This window comes from Pollachius pollachius, assembly GCF_949987615.1.
Source record: "Pollachius pollachius genome assembly, chromosome: 14".
NCBI lineage: Eukaryota > Metazoa > Chordata > Actinopteri > Gadiformes > Gadidae > Pollachius > Pollachius pollachius.
In genome coordinates, this window is record NC_136947.1 from 2,676,968 (window position 1) to 2,699,967 (window position 23,000).

Here is a 23,000-nt window from a genome sequence, read left to right on the forward strand (position 1 = left end):
AAACAAAATCAAACACGGTGCTGCTGCTACTTCGATGGAAGTCGCACCGCAAAAGTTTTGCATTGATCAAACCAAAATAAATGAAGGATACAAACTCACATTTTATACTTGATCTAATATTAACACAATAAGTTGATTCAAACTAATTTCCACGTCCTTTGAAAGGATTTCTTAGACAAGGGCCCAACTAAAAAATAATATTCTAGCCAATCAGAATCAATCAGATCACGCAAAATATTAATTTTCTTTGGCCAAATCGGATCGCTTGAAAAAACAATTTGTTTAGCAAAGGAAATCGCTCGAAAAAAATATATAATAAACTATATATTTTAAAGAAATTGGTCAATCGGATAACTCGAGAAAATAACATTTATTAAGCCAATTAGAAAAAAAATAATTCTTAGACATCAGATCGCTCGAATTTTCTTTTATTCTAGACAATCAGATCGCTTGAAAAAAAATAAGAGTTGGTTCGTGAGGAAAGAGATGGGCTGGTGGTAAAAATGGAAAAAAAGTCCCTCCTATGCAGTCAAAACATTTGACAACTTATTTTAAGTTAGTTAATCTTTTCAAATGATTGAACACAGATGGGTGGTACCGATAGGCTAGGTGAAAAAGGACATGCCAATACTGCGAACGGCAAATAATTCGGTTCAACCAGATTTGTTAGGGTGCCACCAAATGAAAAAGTTTGGTGGCACCCTAACAAAAACAAATACCCTAACAAAAAATGCCAGCAGTTCTACTGCTGGCATTTTCCACTGCCAGCAGTAGAATATGTAAGTCTAGAGCCCTAATCTTACTATGCTATAGCCTACTACTTTATGACACAGCAAGAGCTCCTTGCACAACTCACACGCTCTTGCGACATTCTTCCATTGCATGATGCATTCAAGTTCAAGCCATTTGGAGAGATATTTGTACATAGGGTACATTGTACATAAATAAAAACTATTTTGTTGCTTATTTGATGGTTTAGTTAACGTATTGGGGCAGAGATGGTGAAGTTCCGTATTCATTTAGATAGTTCGTTTCGTTTCGGTATTTTACCACCACCAAGTATAATCTTGCCTTTCTTCTGGTCTTTCTTTACAGCTTTTGTAAAAAGGCAATCCAAGTAAAGAGGCATCTTTAAATATAAAGGCATAAATCTCTCCAACATGACAAAATAACACACTGGAACGTCATCCTCCACCAGATGGCGCCAAATATTTACATAATGCTTGCGCGTTTTCGTGAGCGCGCGCAGCCATCCCGTCCTGTCCATGCTCATACCACGGGCTCAGACCCACAGGTGGATTCGTGCGTCGTGCAAGCAAACACATCTTAAATGCGCTGGAGTGCGTAGACAAAACCGTAGCTCCCCCCACCACCACCACCACTAGATGGCGTAACCACTCTTTGCTTATTATGTATCCCTGACACCTGAGCGCTCCGGGGAAGCTCGAGAGCAGGCAGGCGTGAATAATAAGCGGGAGCGAGCGCTGCTCTGGGAACGCCTGAGCGAGGCAGATAGGAGCGCTGCGTTCACATACCTTTGGAAAATAAGTAACTAGTGCAACACGGGAACGGGTGGTGGACACTTACCAGAATTAGGAAGTAGCTCAACTTGAATATATACAGGTTGTGTTCATATAACTGAGGCGATCTCGGCGGTTTCTACTAGGAACGAGTCTCGTCAAAGGAAAAGGTAAATATCGTTTCTTTACTTCCTAGTCTCGCCCTGGGACACTGATTAAAGCTTAGCTCCGAGCTTATTAGCTTGCTAACGTTAGCGACGGCTCCGTACCTGTCTTGTCAAGCTCAGAGGTGTAGTCAGTGTTTACTGGGGGGGGGGGGCAGGTACGTGGATTCATTTCCTTACGTCCTTTTTCCTGCCTGACCAAACTCTTGACTCTTCTGACACCGATCAGACCATTGGTAGCACATCTGGGTCTGACCCCTTGTACCTGATCTGGATCAAACCCCTGGTACCAGATCTGGATCAGACCCCTGGTACCAGATCTGGATCAGACCCCTTGTACCAGATCTGGGTCAGACCCCTTGTACCTGATCTGGGTCAGACCCCTTGTACCAGATCTGGATCACACCCCTGGTACCAGATCTGGATCAGACTCCTGGTACCTGATCTGGATCAGACCCCTGGTACCAGATCTGGATCAGACCCCTGGTACCTGATCTGGATCAGACCCCTGGTACCAGATCTGGATCAGACCCCTGGTACCAGATCTGGATCAGACCCCTGGTACCAGATCTGGATCAGACCCCTGGTACCAGATCTGCATCACTATGTTGGTCCCAGGTAGGCGATTGCGTCATGAAAACGTCGCCGTCGCAAGAAAAGAAAGAACAAGGTGTCTGAAAATAAATTGCTGTGAATTCGAAACGTGTACAGGTGATCGAGAGTCTGTGTACCTGGGTGGTCGATTCCGTGGCTTATTCCCCCTCATGTAAAGAGAAGCAAAACACGACCTTCTCTCCTTTTCTCTGGCCATTTAGGAAACATTGTGCTTTACAGAAGCACAATGTTCCTTTAGTATAATGGCCCGTTTGTTGTTATTCGTGGCAATTCAGGGTGAAACTTGGGATGTGCTAACTAAGGTATATTTAGCTGAATTGAGGCACCTTGAAAAACCTATGAGGGCTGGAATGGGTTTGGCACTTGTGACTCAGTTATGTTATTCCAAACAGTAATTAAGCACATCTCGTATACTTCAAAATACCTGGTAATTTGATCGGTAGCCAACTTCCAATGGCAGAGTATAACGATTCAAAACTAAACATAGGCCACTTGTCAACCCTGTTGTGTACCTTCCACAGTGGCGCAGGGACCTGACTCAACTTGCCTGCACGTTTTTCCAATAGAAATCTCCTTCCATTGGGCTTCCGTTGGCTTGTTTTAGTGAGATGGAACGGTGTGCAGGTTATGCCTGTCGAACACTCCTCTACTGCCTCACAGCGGTCCGAGAGCTTTCCCATCCTTCTCTGTTTTTTTTATAAATAGAGCTTGGAAATTACCTGGAACATTCAGAGATGTACACCTATGAGGCACCCGAGATTCATCCGTTTGAAAAGGGTGATTTGTATACATATGTTGTATCCAAATGCAATCACAAATGTACAGTGTGTAAATGGACGCAATACTGCTATAAAAAGGTTCACATGAGTTGGGGTCCGAAACGCTAGACGATGCCGGTCACAGCTTGCTGCTCTGTTGAATGCATTAAGGTTGGCCTCAACAGCGCCTTTTTATGTTTGGTAAAGGGTGCAGATGATCATCTCCAGCAAAGCGTTAAACTATTGGGTTTAGGCTGTAACTTGGGAAGTAGGACCGAATCACTGTTGCTAAAGTAACCATCTGGAATGTTTGGCTCAATGAAAGTGTTTGTGAATTAGTGGATGGTGGATTTTGTTGTACAAAATCCTCAGTTTTTAGTACAAAACCCACCATAAACTTTCAAAACAATTCTATGACACTCTCAATCTTTTCCAATATTGATAATGTAGACTCTATAGCCAATATTGTCTATAGATTCAATTTGTATTGAGTAGCCAATCGTCTCTACAGTTGATCGAAATAAATCAATGATTTACTCAAATGATTTGATCTGAACAAGCCAAACTGCTGGCCTTTCATGACAATTCTATCCTGTCTAATCTACTAATAGGCTATGTTTTTGAAAACTGTATATTTCCAGATTGGAGTTTCAGACTTCTCATTGCTTCATGTTTGTAGTAGAAGTAGCAGCTGCAGAACTTGCATTTCATGTTTTAACATAGAAAGACTATTCCTGATATTTCCAAACCCATCACTTCCTATGCAACACTATTAGCCAATATCCTGCCATTACATAGAAACTACGCTAAATGGTTGGACAATAAGAGGAATTTATTTTATGGGCTTGGAAAGACAAATGAAAATATTGCCTAAGAATTGAGAAGATAGCATAGGCCTGTAAGGTTATGGGTAAACAAGACCCTTTTGAATGTGTTTGAGGACCATTGCGGGATTTCTTTAAACAATTGATGTGGGTGAAATATTGGCAAGTGATGGAAACTCTGGTTTGTCTAATATCTTTGTGTGTATGTGGCGTGTGATATCTGAATGGCTTTTGGCGCTGTGTTTGATTAACATTCACATTTAGGCCGCTATTATCCAAAGCTACTTACCATAATTATGTTGGTCAGAAGGAACTGAAATATGTTCTCTTCTTTCCTATTGGATCAGAACAATATTAAATTTAATTTAGTATGCTGTACTAAACAGGGCTAATAGAAGGGTTACAAAGTAACTGTTAATTTAGTATAAGATGTTTTGTAGTATTGTATTATTATATCTTTTTTGTGGTTGCTGTTAACTTGGTATGTAGTTATTACTGTTTGTTAGGCTTGTGTTTGCTCTGGTGCTGTTTGTTGATGTTTCTGTGGTTCCTCATGTATTATTTCATCTACATGTCTTATATATATATATATATATAAGTAAAAGGCAAACAAAGACCCTTTTTCTATTAATCAACATTCTCCTATTGTTATTATGTGGCAGAATCTGATAAAAGACCTGAGCTACATTTGATTCAACTTCAAATTAACTACTGACTGGTACTCCTGACCTTTCACGTGGTCTCATCATGACCTCTGTATGAGCATAAGTCAGAGATGGAAAGGGCATGACCCCCTTCCTGTCAGACCCGCTAACTGAATTGACAAGTTAAAAGGTGAAAGGTTAAAGAGGTAAGCCTTGGACGGCCATGATGGTCTTGTGGACCTAACGTACTCCAGTCCAGGATTTCTCCCCAGTTAACACTGTGTTGTGTTCCCCTGTTGACGTGCTGAGAAAAAAGATAAAGATTCTCCATTTCAATTGAAGGTTGAAACTACAAAACCACGTTTAAGTGAGGCTTTCAGCCAGGGAAGTCGCCTGCTGTGGTTGTCCGGGTAGTAAATATAGGGCTGGGCGATTTGGCCTGAGACTAAAATCTCAGATTTATCAATTCTAATCGTGAAAATGAACAAAAGCTAAATTTGGTGGCCACAGACTTTATCCAGACTCTAAACACTCTCTTGTTTCAGCGCATGCTGCCCTGTTGACATTTTAAAGTTCATTTCATTTTTTTTTCAATAATCGATTTTCTTTTTAAAAGATAGATTATTGACCATAAATTCGATTAATCACCCAGCTCTAATTAAATATTGATCCATTCCCCCCCCCCCCCCCCCAGCCTTGCCCCCGAACCAGCATGTTGTGGATCTCGTCCTCCCTGCTGCGGTGAGGTGCCAGGGGGGCTCCAGCGAGAGGCGCCATGGCGGACCTGCCCATCGCCCCGGGCGAGGTGTACATCGAGGTGGAGTACGACTACGAGTACAAGGCCAAGGAGAGGCTGGTCCACATCCAGCAGGGCGACTGCTTCCTGCTGGTGAAAAAGACCAACGAGGACTGGTGGCAGGTGAAGAGGGAGGAGGGCTCCAAGGCCTTCTACGTGCCCGCCCAGTACGTGCGGGAGGTGCGCAAGGCCCTCATGCCCCCGCCCAAGCCCAACCACCTGGGGGTTCCCACCGGCCACGCCCGCTCCAAGCCCGGCCCCCTGGAGCTGGAGCCCCCGGCGGAGCCGGGCGTGAGCCGGCGCGAGTCGGGCCACCGGCGCCCGCCCTCCTCCCCAACGTCGCCCGGTCGCGGAACCCCCCCCACCCCCCGGAGAGACTCCTCCAGCCACCAGCCCCCCGACAGCCCCTCGGACCCCCGCCGGGGCCTGGCGGACGGAGGCGGAGGCCCCCCCCCGCGGCACGGCAACAAGGGGGGAGGAAGTGACACGCTTCCGCGCTCCCGGGCACGCTCCCCGGACGCCGGCCGGCAGCTGCTGGACGTGGACTCGGCCGGGGAGAGCCTGGAGCGACGCACCAACGACTCGGAGTCCGGAGACGAGCTGAGCGGCAGCTCCACCGAGCACCTGCAGGTGAGAGGGGGAGAGCGTCGGGGTGGCTCTGTTAGCGCTGTGCTGTAGTTTGGGCCCAGAGTGGCCACCCGATGGCCTGTCAAAGGACTCGTTCGTTGCGCTATACTTTTTTATGTGTAAACCGAGGGGTTTTCAGTCAGACGGTTGCGCTCTTTTACGGGTCGGACCCTTTATGCTTGTTTTCATGCGGACTGTGGCTACAGCCTGATCTATACGCAGGGAGTTTCGATTCTTTTTTCACTTTTTTATAATAGTCACCGCGTCGTTTTTTTGACGTGGTCGTTAAGGCGGCAGGCGTGTGTCGCTTTGGCGGCCGCCGGAGCTGTACAGTGCTGTGGGAAACCCTGACATATCATGATCAATTTGGCCCTATTGCCCCGGTGTCAGGAACACTTGGATGAGGGATTAGCCAGGCTGGCTGGTTTGTGTCGGCAATCATTAGTCCAGCTCGCTATAGGACAAAAGATCAGCGAGAGAATGGAAAACTAGGTCAGGATGGCACTGCCATTACATCTACAACATCCCCCCTCCCCTCGCCGCTGTGAAGGAGAGGAGAGCTGTGCTTGGGGTCGCTCACATGTCTGAAGATGGGTTTAATGTTTCCCAGGGGTATGGTGTTATATCACAGATGTAACGGAGCATAAATGATCTGATGTCTGCATGAGGCAGCTCGATGTGTTCATAACGTACCATGGGGACGGCCGCTGATCTGTTGGTTCATGCCTTATTAATGAATGCTTGTTTTGATGTAAAACTCCAGCCGAGGTAGTAAACGACACGGTGAGATGAAAACATGGACTTTTGGTGTCTGATGGCAACTTTTTGTGCGCTGGTTGTCCTGACAGTCAATCCTTGAAACGAACTGCATTCAATCAGAAATACTTCCTTCACATCGGAAACATAATACTCGGCTTGCAATGTTTTGTTACTTTTTGCCCTGCTTTTACTTCGCGTTATGCGTCAAAATGTGTGGTGCTACGTAATTTAATAAGACACTGTTGATTGTTAATACATGTCGGTCTCCCGAAATCTAAGTGACACAAGAAGAGGAAGCCTGAAACTGCCAAGTCAGTCGGTGTGAGAAGTATCCGATGAACGTGAAAGTTTGGGCGGGGGGGGGGTATATTTTTCCGCTAACTCTGTATCCTTATAAAGCAGTCACATCACGACTGCAGAGTTCCTGTGAGTCAGTTGTTTTTTGTGGAACCGGTGGCCATATGAAATGGTTCTGGCCTTAGTCCTGTGTTTGTGAGCAGAAGCCCTTAGATGCCCATTTTCCTATTTGTTGTCGATAAATGTATCAGTACTAAAACAATAACTAGTAAATGTATTTGTTATAATTGAATTGTAATTGATCAATCAAGTAAACGTTTGTGCTGTTATTTATTTACTATTATGTGAAAGAGGAATTGTGTGATGTACAGTAAATGTAGCTCATTGTCTGTTCCAGCCCTAGTATTTATTACAAAATAATACCTTGGCAATAGCCACAAACTATTTAACATAATTTCCCATAATGGCAATTTGAAGAAAATCGGATGTTATGGGTCCATTGTACTCTGCCGCGTATTTAAGTAGACTCACTTATACTCTATTGTTTTTCCTAGTCTGTAGTTTGAAAAATAGGGGTTTTCAACAATTATCACAAGGAAATGCTTCTATCATAAATCACCTATCCTCCCTGTAACTGAAGTACAAAGCTAATAGCAAGCAAGGGAACAGAAACTGAGTTACGGTAGAGCGGAAAAACACTTAATAGAATATCATAAACTGGTAAAGTTCTGTTGTGATTGAAGATGGGGAGCGATGTGTGCTGGCCGTTGTCCCAGTGCCGGCTGGCAAACGCAGCGTCTTGTGATGAGCCAGCCAAGAAGTGGCTCTGCCATAAGCCTCTCTGGCCAGCCTGCTGAGGCTGGGACCGGATGGAAGACACTTTGTCTCCACTTTCTTAGTGACCTACGGGGCTACACCCCCGCATGACTAACCCCCACCACCACCACCACATCAGTCTTTATGTTCTTCTTTACAAGCAGCGGAACCTTCCTCTTTATAACCACTGCCACATTATTACTACGACTACCTTTTTAAAAGGGCCACAGAGGAGTGTTCTCTCTCCATGGTGGTGAATTCTACGATTGATTTTAACGTTTTTCTTCTCGGAGCACAAGTGCTCGGGTTCCCATGAGCACTTTCAGCATTGATCTTTTCGTGACAAACGGGGCGCTTATGATCTGCGCCCTCGTTGCTCATACCCCCTCTCCCACAGCTGTCCTTATAGATGAGCCTCCCCCACGCTGGTCGCTGCGACCCTGAGCCTGTTAATCTAAACACCACTCACTCTCAAGGTTTGGGGGGTGCGTTCGTTTGCCGCTTGGCTGAACGGCTCCCCCATCGATTTGTTCTTCATTCATTTTCTTACTCCTTCGATTTTTATTACTCTCTCCCCCCTGGCTAACTGTTTTCCTGCAACACCATGGACAGCACATTGGCTGCTTTTAATATATATATATATATATATATGTGTATAATTCAGGTTTTATTGTGAAGTACTGAGTCTGTTTCACTAAGGTGATGGCCTTGCGTGGCTGGGTTCCCACCAGACCTCTATCAGTGTTGTGTCTTTCGTGTCTCTTGTTATTCCACTCATTGTAGTAAGGCAGGTCACTGGTTGAAACGTTCTGTATGGCGCACTTCCCACTAAGAGTTTCCTTTGGACTTAATGCAAATATAAATTATTAATAACATATACCCCTCTTCCGACTTTTCTGAGTACCCACGATTCAATCCGTGAATGCCACTTAACGTCGTCCTTGTTGTAGGCGTTTATATTATTATGTCTGGTATTTTCTTTGAGCAGTGAATCGGTCCGCACGATGTGTAAGTCCGTCACCCGCAAGGCCAAAGGCATTCATACTGAACAACACTGCAGCACTGAGACGCTCGCTTTATAAAGTGGACCTTCTTTACCTTCCATTGAACTAAGGCTGTGCGTTCTGCGACCACTATCCCTTATAGCTTGAGGCCCGATCTCGCGTGCGTGCGTGCGTGCGTGCGTGCGTGCGTGCGTGCGTGCGTGTTTGTGGGAGGCCAAGTGCGGGAGCATTTGTGCTCCCACACGTGTGTGTGTGTGCGTGTGTGGGGGTGGGTGTGTGGGTGGGTGGGGTTGGGTGTGTGGGTGGGTGTTTCTACACGTGTGTGTGTGTCTGTGTGTGTGTGTTTCTGCATGTGCGTGCGCTCGCTGGTACGTGATTGGTCGTGCCGGCGCTGTAGATAAGCGCCGACTCGGCCTGTCCGTCTCTTCCTCTAGCCCCCGTCTTCAGGAGCCCGCCGAGCGCTTCATTAACCCCAAACTGCGGTTCTGCTCACACAGTGAGTCAGCACAATTCCCTCTCCCCCCCCCCGCCTCTCCCCGTTCTTTGTTTCATACCACACCGCGATTTCCTTCTGTTATCTCGCTCACTTTCTGCCTCTCTCTACCTTTTTTTTCTTTCTGTGAATGCACTCTCTTTCTGAATTTGAGTCGTGAGCCATTCGTTTTGAGGCGAATTTGTCCCCGTTGTTCAATCCAACCTTCTTGGTCTGAGGCAAGTGTAAATACACACACACACACACACACACACACACACACACACACACACACACACACACACACACACACACACACACACACACACACACACACACACTACAAATGTGTTTAGAAAACCAGTATTTGAGATTCATAGCTCGAAAGCAACCATTGGCTTTTATCTAACAAAATTAAATGTGTCTTTCAATAGACAAATTGATTTAAGCAAAGTATTGTGAGGTTACACTCTATATCAGGACTTTGGTCTCCGAATTTTATATAATATATATATATATATATATATATATATATATATATATATATATATATATATATATATATTTATTCTCTCTCACTAAAACGGCACCAAACATCCAAGCACAATACAAACTGTGTGCAGCCTTTCAGCGGGCAGATGTCTGGTAGACAGAGGGACTATTGGATGGAGCTCAATGTCCTTTTGAACTACATGGAGACGACATTCCACAACTTGGGAGGAAGCACACACACTACCAGCACTTATAGAGAGCTTGCCATTAATCCCTTTGACTGACGCACGCACACACACACACACACACACACACACACACACACACACACACACACACACACACACACACACACACACACACACACACTCTGTGTTTTGTCTAAGATTGCCATGTCTCGGATGATCTGTGCTGGGCGGCATTCTGCGAAAGCTGGACAAGAAGTGACGGCATCTGTTGTGACAGCATTGGAGCGCTTGAGAGTGCCTGAACTCTCTCTCCCTCTCTCTCTCTCTCTCTCTGTCCCTCTCTCTCTCTGCCTCTGCCCACCTGCCCGTCTAGTTGATGTCATTTCGGGAGAGTTTTTTTGGTGCACACTGCAAAGAGGTCCTCGGTTGTCTTTTCTTGTCGGCTGGTCGGTGAGTGATCACGTTCATTGAGAATTGACGGGGTTGAGTGGAGGTGGTGGGGGTGTCTCTGCTGCTGCTGATGCTGCTGGTCCTCTGAGGTCCCCTTGCTGCGCTGCCTCATACATCCCTCAGCCTCCTGACCAGCCGGTGATGAGGCTAGGAGCCCCTCGCTGCTGCAGCCGAGCCCAGCCGCAAGGCAGGACGGTATGTACCCAGAGGACCGCCGCACGGTAAGGGGCTCTTTCACGCCGCCGGGGCTTCAACCGTGCGTGTGTGTGTGCGTGTGTGTGTGTGTGTGCGTGTGAGAGAAGTATGTGGAAAGAGTCACTCTGTAGCGTACCGGTCAATGCATGCACACGGTGACCCGCGTGTGTTTTTTCCACTTTTGTGAAAACACACCAACACCACTTTCTCCCACGCGCGTCATTCATGGTGCAGTCGGTCGGTCACCGGCACTGTGTGAACAACGCACCGACCACCACGCGCACCGCAGGGTGACTCCCGCAGTGTGCTGCCGAGTTGCCACGTAGCGGTTTGTTTATCAGGCGGCGGCTCTCTCTCCAACAGCTCCTCGTTCCACCTCGTCTGAGGCGTCGCAGCGAAGCACTATCGCAAGCAAATGCCTGCGCCCAGCTCGCCCCGGTGACGGGCACAGAGAGACGACGCATTGATTGCAGCCGCGGCTCGTTTCAGTCGTCCACACGTCGAGGACGAACGCCTCGCGAGCACAGTCGACGTGTGTGTGTGTGTGTGTGTGTGTGTGTGTGTGTGTGTGTGTGTGTGTGTGTGTGTGTGTGTGTGCGTGATGTTCACATGGGAGCTCTGCAGGAAAGCATGCATGTGTAGCACACCATACCAGATCACCTCTTCTTCCGCCCTCCTTCTCTTATTGTGAGACTCTCAATAGTGCGGCTCTACCCCCTTTTTTCTCTCCTCCAAAGCGCTCTGCCGGTCCGCCTCTCTCTCTCCAGTTCTCTTAACAGCCAGTTCTTTGCAGGCTTAGCTCAAACTTCCTTCTCCACGTCATCGGAGGACTCAAAGAAGCAGCTGTCCCCGACTACAATTCCCTTTCAGAACTCATTCATCCGTTTGGCACTGAGGCAAACGGGCAGTTAAGATCCTGTTCCCCCGATCCGTTCTCCCCCCCCCCCCCCCCCCCCAAACACCGCCAAACATCCCCGGCACCGTGAGATGCTGATGATGACTAGCGCTGCGGGTATAGCTATGAGGATGTGTTTAGTCCTTGCCACGCTACATTACATAAGCCCCGGCTACGTAACGTTTGTTTGGACAGCTGTCCGCCCGGGGCAGCGTTGGTGCTGAGGATGGACAAGGGACGAGGCGGGCGGGGGAAGGGTTGTGCCCGGGCGAGACCGAACAGCATTGGGTTTATTTGGCTTGAGTTCACCCTGCTGAGCGGCTTTTATTCACTGGACGAGGGAATCTGTAGGTGGACAACTCTGAAACATTTTGTGGCAAAGAGCTATGCTTACAAAACACAGCAGGAAAATTGATGTAAAGTTGTAACCCTTTCCTTACATTTGACATACAACTGATTCCAACGAACCTATACTGTGTCTAAATTGCACAGTATAGTTTTCCATATTTGACTAGGCACGTCGATAGTCAACTTGTATATTCATTTAATGAACATGGCAATGGTTCTTTGGCAGTTCTGCAGAGAGTCACTGTTGTCTGCAACGTCGCTGACTCATAATGGTATGCTGTAAGTGAAATGCTATATCGATGTCGTTGTAATTATTGATGATGGCCCACATGACCTTTCCTTCTTCCTTTCTTCTTCTTAATGACACAGCCTCTTGTGTGTCCCCTCTCTGGGAACCAGTGGTGGGGCCCAGCCGTTGCAAATAGCTTGCCCAAAGCTAGGCAACCAGCCTACCCCATACATCGTGGCTCGGATTGCCCTCTTTTAGTGTGCGTCTGTTAGACATTGCAGGATTCTTTCTTTGCAGCCATGGCACTAAAGCAGCAATTAGGAATGATTAATAAGCTCTCATGAGAAATTGTCACCATAGCTGTCGTTCGGAGCAACACTCAAGTGCTAACGCCTGGAAGACGATTTTGGGGTGGAACATAGTCTAGACTTTTGAAGAAGTTTACCATTCCTGGTCTCTGAAGTATGATGCTATTATGTGGGAGAACCACATAATCCTCATCATATTTCACTGCCCACCAAATGACAGGGGACCGGAGGAAGCATGTCATTTTCCAGTGCCGTATAAATGGAGGTTTGCTCAGAGCCCTACCCATGTGTACTTAGCAGTGACACTGGGCTGTATAATTTCTTCTTGGTGGAAGACGTCGCGCTATGCACTTTGCACCCGGGGCGACTTCAGAGTCACAGATTAACTCTGGAGGGTTGACATTGTGGGGCCAATCAACGCCTTTGTTTGTTTGGACACAACTCTTTTATGAAGGGTGAGAGTTTGACACTTTTTTTAAATCTGAATCGGCAAAAGTAAGATGTGAATTGATTGATTGCTGTTAGGTCAGACGGCGTAGAATGTTTATCCCCCAAGTTTTCTGACTTTGTTCACGGTGACCTCTGGCGAGTTAAAACGCCAGATCAAGCCTTGTCTCCATCCGCTTGGTGTTACTACGGTATTATGAAATGTAAAACTAATCAAATTAAGTAACTATGAAACCATTTTTCATCAACTTTGCAAGGAGAAAGTCAGCCCATGTGGGCATTTCTTATCTGAACACCCACATTTCTTTCTGTGCAGCATAAGCTTCAAACATGCCCACAGCTTGGTTCGATGTCAGCGGGTCACTGCAGCCTACACAGATTAGTTTTGGGTCTGGCTCAGCCAGCTCTTGTTTACTGTAAACGCTGGAGCTGGTGTGAAGCTTCTCACAGTAATACAGCTGCAGTGGGCTGCAGAGGTCAAAAACAATCTTAGCTGCACCGGGATTGACATGCCGATCATCTGTCTTCCAACCTCTATCCCGGTGCTCTATGTGCTGGAAATACTGCCACTGCTTTAACAAGTGTTCGGTTATCAGAGTAAACCAATGAAATGTACATTCAGAATCTGCTTGTCTTTTAACAGACCTTTTGGGGTGCGGGGGTCTGCTTAGCTTGGTATCATCGCCGATGGGGTGAGGTTCTGACCCTTCTGGGACGATGAAGGGGCTTTGACCATGTCCACACATGTAGGCTCGGACCAAAGGGGATGTGTGATCGGATAGCACAATGACTGGCATGCTGCAGCCGTGTTCACTCTCCTCAGTTGTAGTGTAGCAAAGGATGGATGCAGTACCATTTTAATCTTTCAACGTCCCATCTCAATTGCTAGCCTTCACCACCCACCCCTCATGTGGGAGGCTCAGCAGATGACACTGCATAACTCCTTCGGTTGAGAAAGTTCACAAAGTTGTCCTGTGTCGCTCTATATGCATCCTGTTCAGCAATGGGTTGGCACTGACTAAGGACTCAGAACTAGACTTTGAACTGGAAAAGCCTGCTACATATTTGTCAGTGTCTGGGGGTGGCTTTCATTCTTTATAAAAGCTGCAGCGGGTTGCAACACTGTGGTGAAGTATATCGGCACAGTGTGTGGGTGAACCGCTTAATATTCCATACCTCATACAGAGCCACTTGTCTAGTCGACAATTGTATTGTAGTGCAGGTGCAGAGTTTTCCCGTTTTGTTATTTCGACAGGTTCATCTCATTCGTTTATCCGATTATTTGATTATATATTATGTATGATTCAAGAGCGCCCAGTATTTATTCCTGTGAGTGATGACAATGGTTTGCTCCAGTCCTCGGAAAATAGTACACGGTTGAAGCTAGCAAAATAAATAAACCCCACTATCGTTTCCCTTCAGGCTGAATATTGACTTATTTCGTATGATTTATTATATATACATTCTATTAAAACGCATGACGAAACAATAGACCCCTAAGACAGCCAACCTGCGTCTGCTAATGGACAAGGTGGGCTTCATGTCTGCTCTCGTAGCTTAAGAGCCGTCCCCATTCCTGAGCTGGCTTAAAGCTCCTTAGCCCTGGCCTTAAGACCTGGCTGCGGGTAAACTGCTATATCAGATGGGATTAGTAGATAACTGTGGAAACCTTGTTGTCACCTTCCCTGTTTTTCTTCAGCGCTCCTCTGAATGGATTGCACAGGTTCTATGACAGAACCGCCACACTGTACAGCGACTTCAAGCCAACAGGGTTGTTGAGTGCATGTCAGCTTCACAGCTCTTGCTTGGCTGCCATATTGTTTGTTTGGTGCCTAAATATGTGAGTCTTATGGGAGCTTTAGTGAAGCCCAGACCAGCGGCATGTCGATGTTATAAACGACATAAGAGGGATGTAGGAGCTGTTTTGAATCTGTCCAGAGGACAGGTTTGTAGGAATCAGTTGTATGTAAAATGAAAGGAAAGGGTTATATCTTTGCATCTATTTTCCTACTGTGGAATGTCTTCATGGTTGTTTGTCATTGGCCTTCTCACATAATACACATCTTTGCATTTTTCTTGCTTGCTTCAATGGTGTGTGTGTGGGTGTGTGTGTGTGTGTGTGTGTGTGTGTGTGTGTGTGTTGTGATCTCACAGTGAAAAAACACAACACAGCATTCCAAAAACGACCATGGAATGTGCCAGTCTTCTCTTTTAAACTGCAGCTAATATTCCCGAAGGGGGACAAGGGCATGGCCCATTTGTCTTGTAAAACTGGTTTTTAAGCCTTGTTCTGGGCTGCTGTGTCGGAAGTCAGGTTAGATGCTTCCCACTTGTGTTCATTTGCGTTCCAAACTGGAAAGACCAGTCCGGGCTGACTGTTCGCGACGCGTTTCCCAAGGACAGTTGGGTCGACATGTATGAGGACAAAAGCAAATTGCGTTGCTGCTATAGATCTTAAAGGTCCCATCACATGCCACCAGGTGTGAGTTTGATTAGCCGTTACAAGCCGTTCGATGGATGAGCAACCTTTTGCTACAGTCCACTCGGTAGGCTGGTAGGCTGATCTATCCAGCACACATCTAGGTGGACACGCCCACTTGTGATGTCATAAGGGGCAGATTTTCAAAAACGGCTTGTAACGGCTAATCACACTCACACCTGGTGGCATATCACGGGACCTTTAATAAGATGAACACGCTAGCTAAAATGTTCCTTGGAAGGCTAACCGTCTGGGTCTGGTGCACTTCACAGCACTAGTTGTGTGTTTCCTCTGCTGGAGTGGAGAAGGGAGGATTTTGTAAATAGGGAGGACTGACATGCCAAGACTCATGGCTGACCACGTATCTGCTAACGGTCATACAAGCAGGACAGATACGTTAACACGGCCCCGGTTGAAGACTAACCCTCCCACTGTTTTATCTGAATCAGTCGAATTTCAACGTTGTTTAGGTGCGGTAGGTAGTATTTGAGAGCTATACTCAAGCTTATGGTGGAAGCGCTTTGCTGTTGTTATTGTCCCGTACTGGAGGAAATTCCTTGTCTAGACTTATTGTTTCACAATAAGCTTTTGACCATGGTTCTGTAACCTAGACGGTCTGGGGACATCAGGATTCAGGACTTATTCATGAAATAGATGTAGGGCATGTTCATTTGTTGTGCTCCAAATAAGTTTTGAGTCACTAACCTTACGGCTTTAAGCACCGATGATGTGTGAGGTAGCTCGCTTAGTTGATCGTAACGTTCAATGTTGTCAAGCAAAATTCAGTTTCAAAACGATAAAGGAACGTTCAGTTAAATTGCCATTCATTAAAACCGAAAATTATTTGCAAATATTGTGAAATATTGAATATGTGACCCACACAATTAATTTGCATTTTGAATTTTTTCAATTTAAAGACTGCAAAGGTTTCATTTTTAATCCAGTGTGGCCCGGCCAGCATCGACATACATGCCAACTGGACAACAGGTAAGACCAGACCAGAGCAGTGTCAGTACAGCAGTGAGTTTGTGCTGCGTGACGATATGCTAACCGCTCGCTCTTAACAGGTCAGGACGGGTTTCAGAAGAGGAGAGACGGTGCATTCCTCTTTTATGAAGAGGCCGCGTGGTCTTCGCTGAATTGTTGTCATCCGCAAACTTACTTTCTTACTTTTTTCACTTTTGCATAGCTGGGACAGTATTTGGCTTTTTTTCATCCAATAAAAACTATCATGAACGCAGGGCAAAACCCCAGCCCCTTGTCGGTGATTGGCTGGAATGCTATTTATTTAGGTTTTGAGTGGTCGGTAGTAAAATTTGTTTTTGTGTGCGATCTCGGAGCACAGGCTGTCTACAGAGGCGCATTTTTTTGGACGGCCTGCTCATGTGGTTGGGCAGCTAGCGGATCGTGAGGAAAGATCAGATGAATGTGATCATTTATGTTTCGGCCTAGAATCGCTGATACAACCTTTAAGGCGTCACCCTCCACTCCAGCTCCTCAGTAAAAGCGTCCAGTGAAGCCTGTGTGGTCCCTGTCATGCCCCTGTTTGTTTACCTTTTTCTCCCTCTTATTTGCTTTGTGCTGGCGTTGCTCTCTTCCATTGATTCAGAGCAGACCATGTTGTCTCAGCGCCTCTGGGGGACGGATGGACTGGCTCTGCAGAAACTCAATCATAAAGCGGTTATCAGCACACCTCCAGAGCAAGCCTTTGGATTGTGAAAACTCTCTCTGCCGCCTTTATCATCAGGTTAAGCGAGGCAGAGCTTTCTGTTAAGTGGCCTTGGTTCTATGTCCATTGTGCTGCGTTATATTTAAACAACTTCCTGCTAATGTCAGTATTGCCATCCAGTGTTTGCCAAACAAACAAAGTTGGCCTTTTGATTTAAAGTTCCAATACTGGCACTATGATTGTCCGATTTTTGGTCACTGGCCGAGTCATCTAAATGGATCGCTCTAGCAATCAATCATCTGGAAACATTACAGAGCAAAGCAAATGTGATCAAACTGAGGAATACTGCAAACCCTTTTTCTCTTGAAAAAAATCTTGAAACACTAAACCTGACCCACTATGGATGCTCTGTGATCTCTCTCTCTCTCTCTCTCTCTCTCTCTCTCTCTCTCTCTCTCTCTCTCTCTCTCTCTCTCTCTCTGTCCCCTTCTTTCTTTCTCTCCCTTCCCTGTGAGACCTTTCTGTTCAGAAGGGCCTTACACTCTAAGACCTTTTTTTAACAAATGTATGCTTTCTTCTCTGTAGCTGCAGAAGGTGAAATGTTGGCCACCATTCTTTTCTCCTCTCTCTCCCTCCCTCCCTCCCTCCCTCCCTCCCTGCATTCTTTAAGAACAGTGGAGACAGGCTTGTACATGTTGTGGAGAAAGATATTTGACTGAACAAATGGGGAATGATAGGGAACGCCTGAACAAGGAGTCAAAGTTAAGATTTGAAAGAACAAAGTAAAATTTAAAACGAATAAATAAGTGTGATGATTTGATTGTTGTTGATTGGGGACTAGAACTCTAGTGTCACACCACTCTCGAGTCTCCTATGTTTTTTTCGCTCTGGTCATTATGCCTTCTCACCACCATGTGCAATGAGTTGGTTAGATTCATTTCTACTTTCTTTAGTCCGCCTGTGTTTTCTTCTAAATCATTTTCCTTTCCTTATCTCATTCAGTGCACATTATTTTGTTGCGGAAGGAGAGGGCAAAAAAATGATGGTGAACCGCAGTGCATGGCCACCAATTATAACGACACGTCCCACAACATCGCATCTTCTTAAAGGCCGTGCCAACGTGTTCTGATAAGGATGGGAATTACAAGGGCAGAAGCAGCTTTAGTAACACTTTCTTTAATCTATACACTATAAATGGCTTTATTAGACCCATTTTCAGTCCTGTGTTTCCTGTCCTGTGTGGACAGGATAAGAAATGTGGTCGGGGATTGTTTGAGAGCCATTGTTCAGGTTGCGGCAATCAGTAAAGTACGTTACCAAAAATAAGTTTCCATGGTTCACTTCATTAGCTCCTCCCTGGGGTATAATGGGCGCTCCTTGAGGACTATAATTTTAAGACTTCCTGTGTATTTTGGGGTGCCAGAGTGAATAGAGCTCTTGTTTCGGGGCGTATGACCTTCTCTTTTTTTTTATCCGGTTGCCACACACTTCAAAGGTCAGAGACCTCTTCTTATACAAAATCGTCAAGAGACATGCGTCACAATTGACGTCACAAAGACATCAGAACCAACAACATCCTGCAGCCATACAGCATCACACATCAGCAAAACATCAAACCCTGCTTTGGACTACAACTATGGATTCCACGTGCAGTGTTTCCCCAAGGAACACTGCATTGAGCACACAATGCTTTTCATACTGGTTCATCTTCACCTTGAGGTCCTTCCTATGCCAAGTGAAGGAGTTGAACAGATGGGTCCCAAAGGGCTTCACACCACTCGCTCAACAGTGTGTTCAGCATTCCAGGCTGTAGGCTTTACTCCTGTTTTTCCTCTGATCTCACTTCAGTAGGAGAGACGGCTGCATCTGTAGACTCCATCTTTGAACTGCCGACAGTATCCCAGGTCAACCCTGTCATGAGACCATCTGATGAATGGCATGGGTTTAGGATGGGGTAGCTGTGAATATGGGTGATTTTACACTTTTTAATGTAACTAACATCCAAACTATGCTTCAACAGTTCGTGTGCTTAAACAGAAAACGTCAAAATATTTTCAATTCTGACGCACTGGCAAAATCAAAAAATGGATTTGCCCCATCTTACAAGCCTCTTGTGCCTCTCAAGGGGAAAGAGATCATATCCGATTGTTAAAAACAATGTTTATTATGTAGTTTAATAACAGGCAACACCAATGCTCAAGCTCGGGGTCAGAGGTCCATCACTTCCAGGGAATGTTTGGTGCATTTCAGTGTAATCTCGAGTAATACTTTTGCACACAAACTGGTAAAAGCCTGATGTAATCCATTCATAACATGTGGCCTGGATACGAAAGGTTGGGGAAATGGGGAGGGTTTCGCTACACTCACAATCAATACCTAGTCTATGAGGGGTGTAAACCTACACCCCTCATACCTCATACCTCAAACAGACATTGATTTCCCCAAACCAAATTTAGCTTTGTCAATGTTATAAAACATGTATGAAATGGTCATCAGGATATGATTCAAATGAGACTTGTATCATATTCTGCAATCGGATCCAGGATCCGATTGCAGAATATGATACAAGTCTCATTTGTATCGTATTCTGATGCCATTTAAATGTTCCAAAATAAGAGGTTCATTGTACTTGTGCATGTTGAGTAAAATCTCCGGAGGCCCAGGCCTCCCGGTCTTCCCGATCGGAGACTCAAGCCCTTGAGGTATCGTTGTCTGACGGCGGGCTTCCATACCCATAGGGCTGCCCTCACGATCGGGACCAGGACACCTGAGACTCCTTTGCACTCGTTTCGTTCATGTGTGGCGTCCATCAGACTAACGAATGCACACTTCTTCGGTCGGTTGTGTCTTGGCGACCCACGGCTGATCGTTACTGCTACTCTGCCTCATTCTCTCTACTCTTCAAATTCCATGAGATGTTTTTACTACAAACAGTGTTTTGACACGAAGCATGTCTGTCTTTGGTATTTGCTGACTGAAGAACCACACCTTTGTTGCATGTTTGGCTTAGGAAGGCATTTAACCCAAAATAATCCCACATCCACCCAGACATCAACGCTATCAACCAGGACGTGGCTGCTGGTTTTATGGACGGGTGTTTGGGGTATGTCGAAGGGTTTCGGTTCTGCGGTTTGGTTGTCAGTTGGAACTTGGGGGTGTAGTCACCGGCTACAGCCCGAATGTCTGTCTACAAGAACAGACCCAGGGACACAAACTGTTCTCTGGGCCCTCCCCGTGGAAACACACACACACACACACACACACACACACACACACACACACACACACACACAGACACAGACACAGACACAGACACAGACACAGACAAACACACACACACACACACACACACACACACTTCGCCATCTGCCCCACCATTTCCAGAATATTTTCCTGCATTGTTGCCCAACCTCAATCTCTTGAGATTTATTTCAGGGGTGCGTTGTTTTCAAAATGATTATTGCAACATTTGTTTTTTCCCCATTGCCTTAATGAAAATACAATACAAAAAAAATCGAATAACACACATCCTTGTTTGCATAGAATCGTCTTTGGTTGTATGGAAACAGCCTTGACTGCGGAATGCACTGGGAAATAGGTTGTGCTGTGAGAAATCGTGTCCAGTATTGAAGCCCAATTACATTGGCTTTCCCATGGCCAGTGTCTGTATTGTGGCTGGCGAAAATCTACTCCAGATTTCAACAAACTGGTTGGCTGAACTGCTCTACAACTCTCTGATACGGTATCAAAGGGGAAAGCTAATCTTTACTGTGCATAATAATACCACATTTTATTTAATGGTGCCTTTCATGGCACACAAGGTCACCATCCATCAAATAAGATCAGTGATAAAACATAAAATAGAAGCACCAGTAATAAACATCAGTACAATCACCAGTAAGACAGTAAGCAACAGAGAATATCTCTGCAATTAGCGATTAATAGTTTAATATAATAAACCCTTGATACAGTTAAAGTAAGGGCTAAAAAGATTGGTTTTAAGAGCATTATTTATCTATCTATATCTCAACATAGATTGTGAATTGTGTTACAATTCTCTGACTCGATCCAACTAATCCATTGAAAATGCACTTAACGGCAAACATACAACTCTCCACTGACAAACAGAAAACTAGACTGGTTACTATAGGCCAGTTCGATCCCCTGCATAAACGCAATGGGTATTCGAGTGAAGATCAAAAGCATTGCTGGATAAAGGGACTATCAAATAAATATGGCAGGTCGATTGGATATTAGGGATTTCCATAAAGCACTGTATTTATATGCAAGGTGGCTGAACAGCACAAACAGATTGAGATTAGTGGGTCGTAAGCCCACAGGAGAATGTGTAGAGTGGTACTCTGTAGTAGCACTACTGCGATGCCACGGAAAACCTATATCTCCTCTTGGGATCTTAATTCTCTTCAGTTTGCTTGGATCTGATCTAAAGCCGCTGGATTTAGATAAAGATGCTTGATAACCCGTCCAATGTGAAAAGATTAGCTAAGTGTTTATGCAAAAGGCCGGTTATTTACACCACAGCGAAGTGCTTGTCCATGCATTCTTCAACAGATTCCAGGGCCATAATACCTGGAAGCTACTACTACCCTACTGTTGCATCACCAGAACCCTTGTGATTGGCTGACTGACTTGTCGGTTAGCAGTTAAAGGCCCTTATCTGGCAAGCGACACTATATAATCAGAAACTGAAACCATAATGGCTTACTGTGTTTTGCTTTCTTTGATTGTAGGGTTGCTCGTGCTACCCTTATAACCTGCTACATTTCAACAAGGTTGTGCTCCCCCCAGGCCAAGATTATCTTTCAAGTCACCTGCTACAATGCTAATTGTGTGCTCACATAACATGTGATATTAGTCATGCTGGAACAACGTGATTAGTGTTGTCTCCATACTGTCGTCACAAACATGCAGATGTGGTACCTGTGAGTCATCTCTGGTCATGCTCCTCGTTGGGCAGAGAACTGCCAGCTGTATTCTCACACACACACACACACACACACACACACACACACACACACACACACACACACACACACACACACACACACACACACACACACACACACACACACACACACACACACACACACACACACACACACACAGACCAGCTACAGCTGTGCCGCCTAACATTAAAGCTGTGTGTGTGTGTGTGTGTGTGTGTGAAAGCTAGGCAATGGAGAAGAACATTCAGAATATTCTATCTCCAGATCCCAGCTGTCCGATGCAGTACATCAGTCAGACTTGTGTGTTGAAATAAGAACAGTTTGCTTAATTGCTTTGATACAGCTCTGACATACTTACCATTTAGCGGTTTAATTCATTCCTTCTAAATGATTGCAGGGTTATTGCCTACGCTGCATCATGTCCCCAAGATGTGTTTTTAACAGAGTACTTCACAAGCATGTCTAAGTCTTAGCAAACTCAGGATTGCATGTGGAGGGACAATGGGTAAGTCAATTCCTTTCTAGCCTGGTGGCCCCATTGAACACAGGAAACCTAATCTGGGCCTTTTCTTTCCTCGTCAAACCTCATGCTGGGTAGGAAGGAGAACACCCTGCTACTAGTGATTCAGCTCTACATGGGAACACTGTGAAGCCGTCTTCTGGCTACCGTGTCACGGTAAAATATAAACATCGGCATATTTCAATGTTTTGTTATGATCAGACATTAGAGCTCTCTTAATGCGTTCATGTGTAGCATACCAACTAGTAGAGATTGTTCTTTATTCGATTAAATTGACTTTAAATAATTCAACTTCTCAAGCATTCAAAGCGACGCCGGGTAAATAGTGAGATGTTATGCCATAAAACCCCTTGAAAGTGAACAGTGGGACTGGCGCTTATTTACACGGTGTCACACCCTCGTCGCGCCCACACAAAATGCCAGTGACACTTTAAAAATGACATGAAGAATATTACATTGAAATATATGACAAACTTATGACTAAGTATCCAACAGCACTCATTGAGAGACGTGTTTG

General features: G+C 45.5%; 1 protein-coding gene across 3 annotated transcripts in view; it reads left to right on the plus strand.

Annotated features, from left to right (window-relative positions):
• Nucleotides 1–1,548: 1,548 nt before the first annotated feature.
• LOC307086305 (rho GTPase-activating protein 12-like) overlaps nucleotides 1,549–23,000 on the plus strand; it is a 42,113-nt gene continuing 20,661 nt past the window's right edge. For all 3 annotated transcript variants that reach the window (XM_079751458.1, XM_079751459.1, XM_079751460.1), the window contains exons 1-2: nucleotides 1,549–1,690; nucleotides 5,220–5,951. In XM_079751458.1, the coding sequence (XP_079607584.1) occupies nucleotides 5,301–5,951 (651 nt within the window). In that variant the 5' untranslated portion in view covers nucleotides 1,549–1,690; nucleotides 5,220–5,300. The remainder of the gene's footprint in view (nucleotides 1,691–5,219; nucleotides 5,952–23,000) is intronic.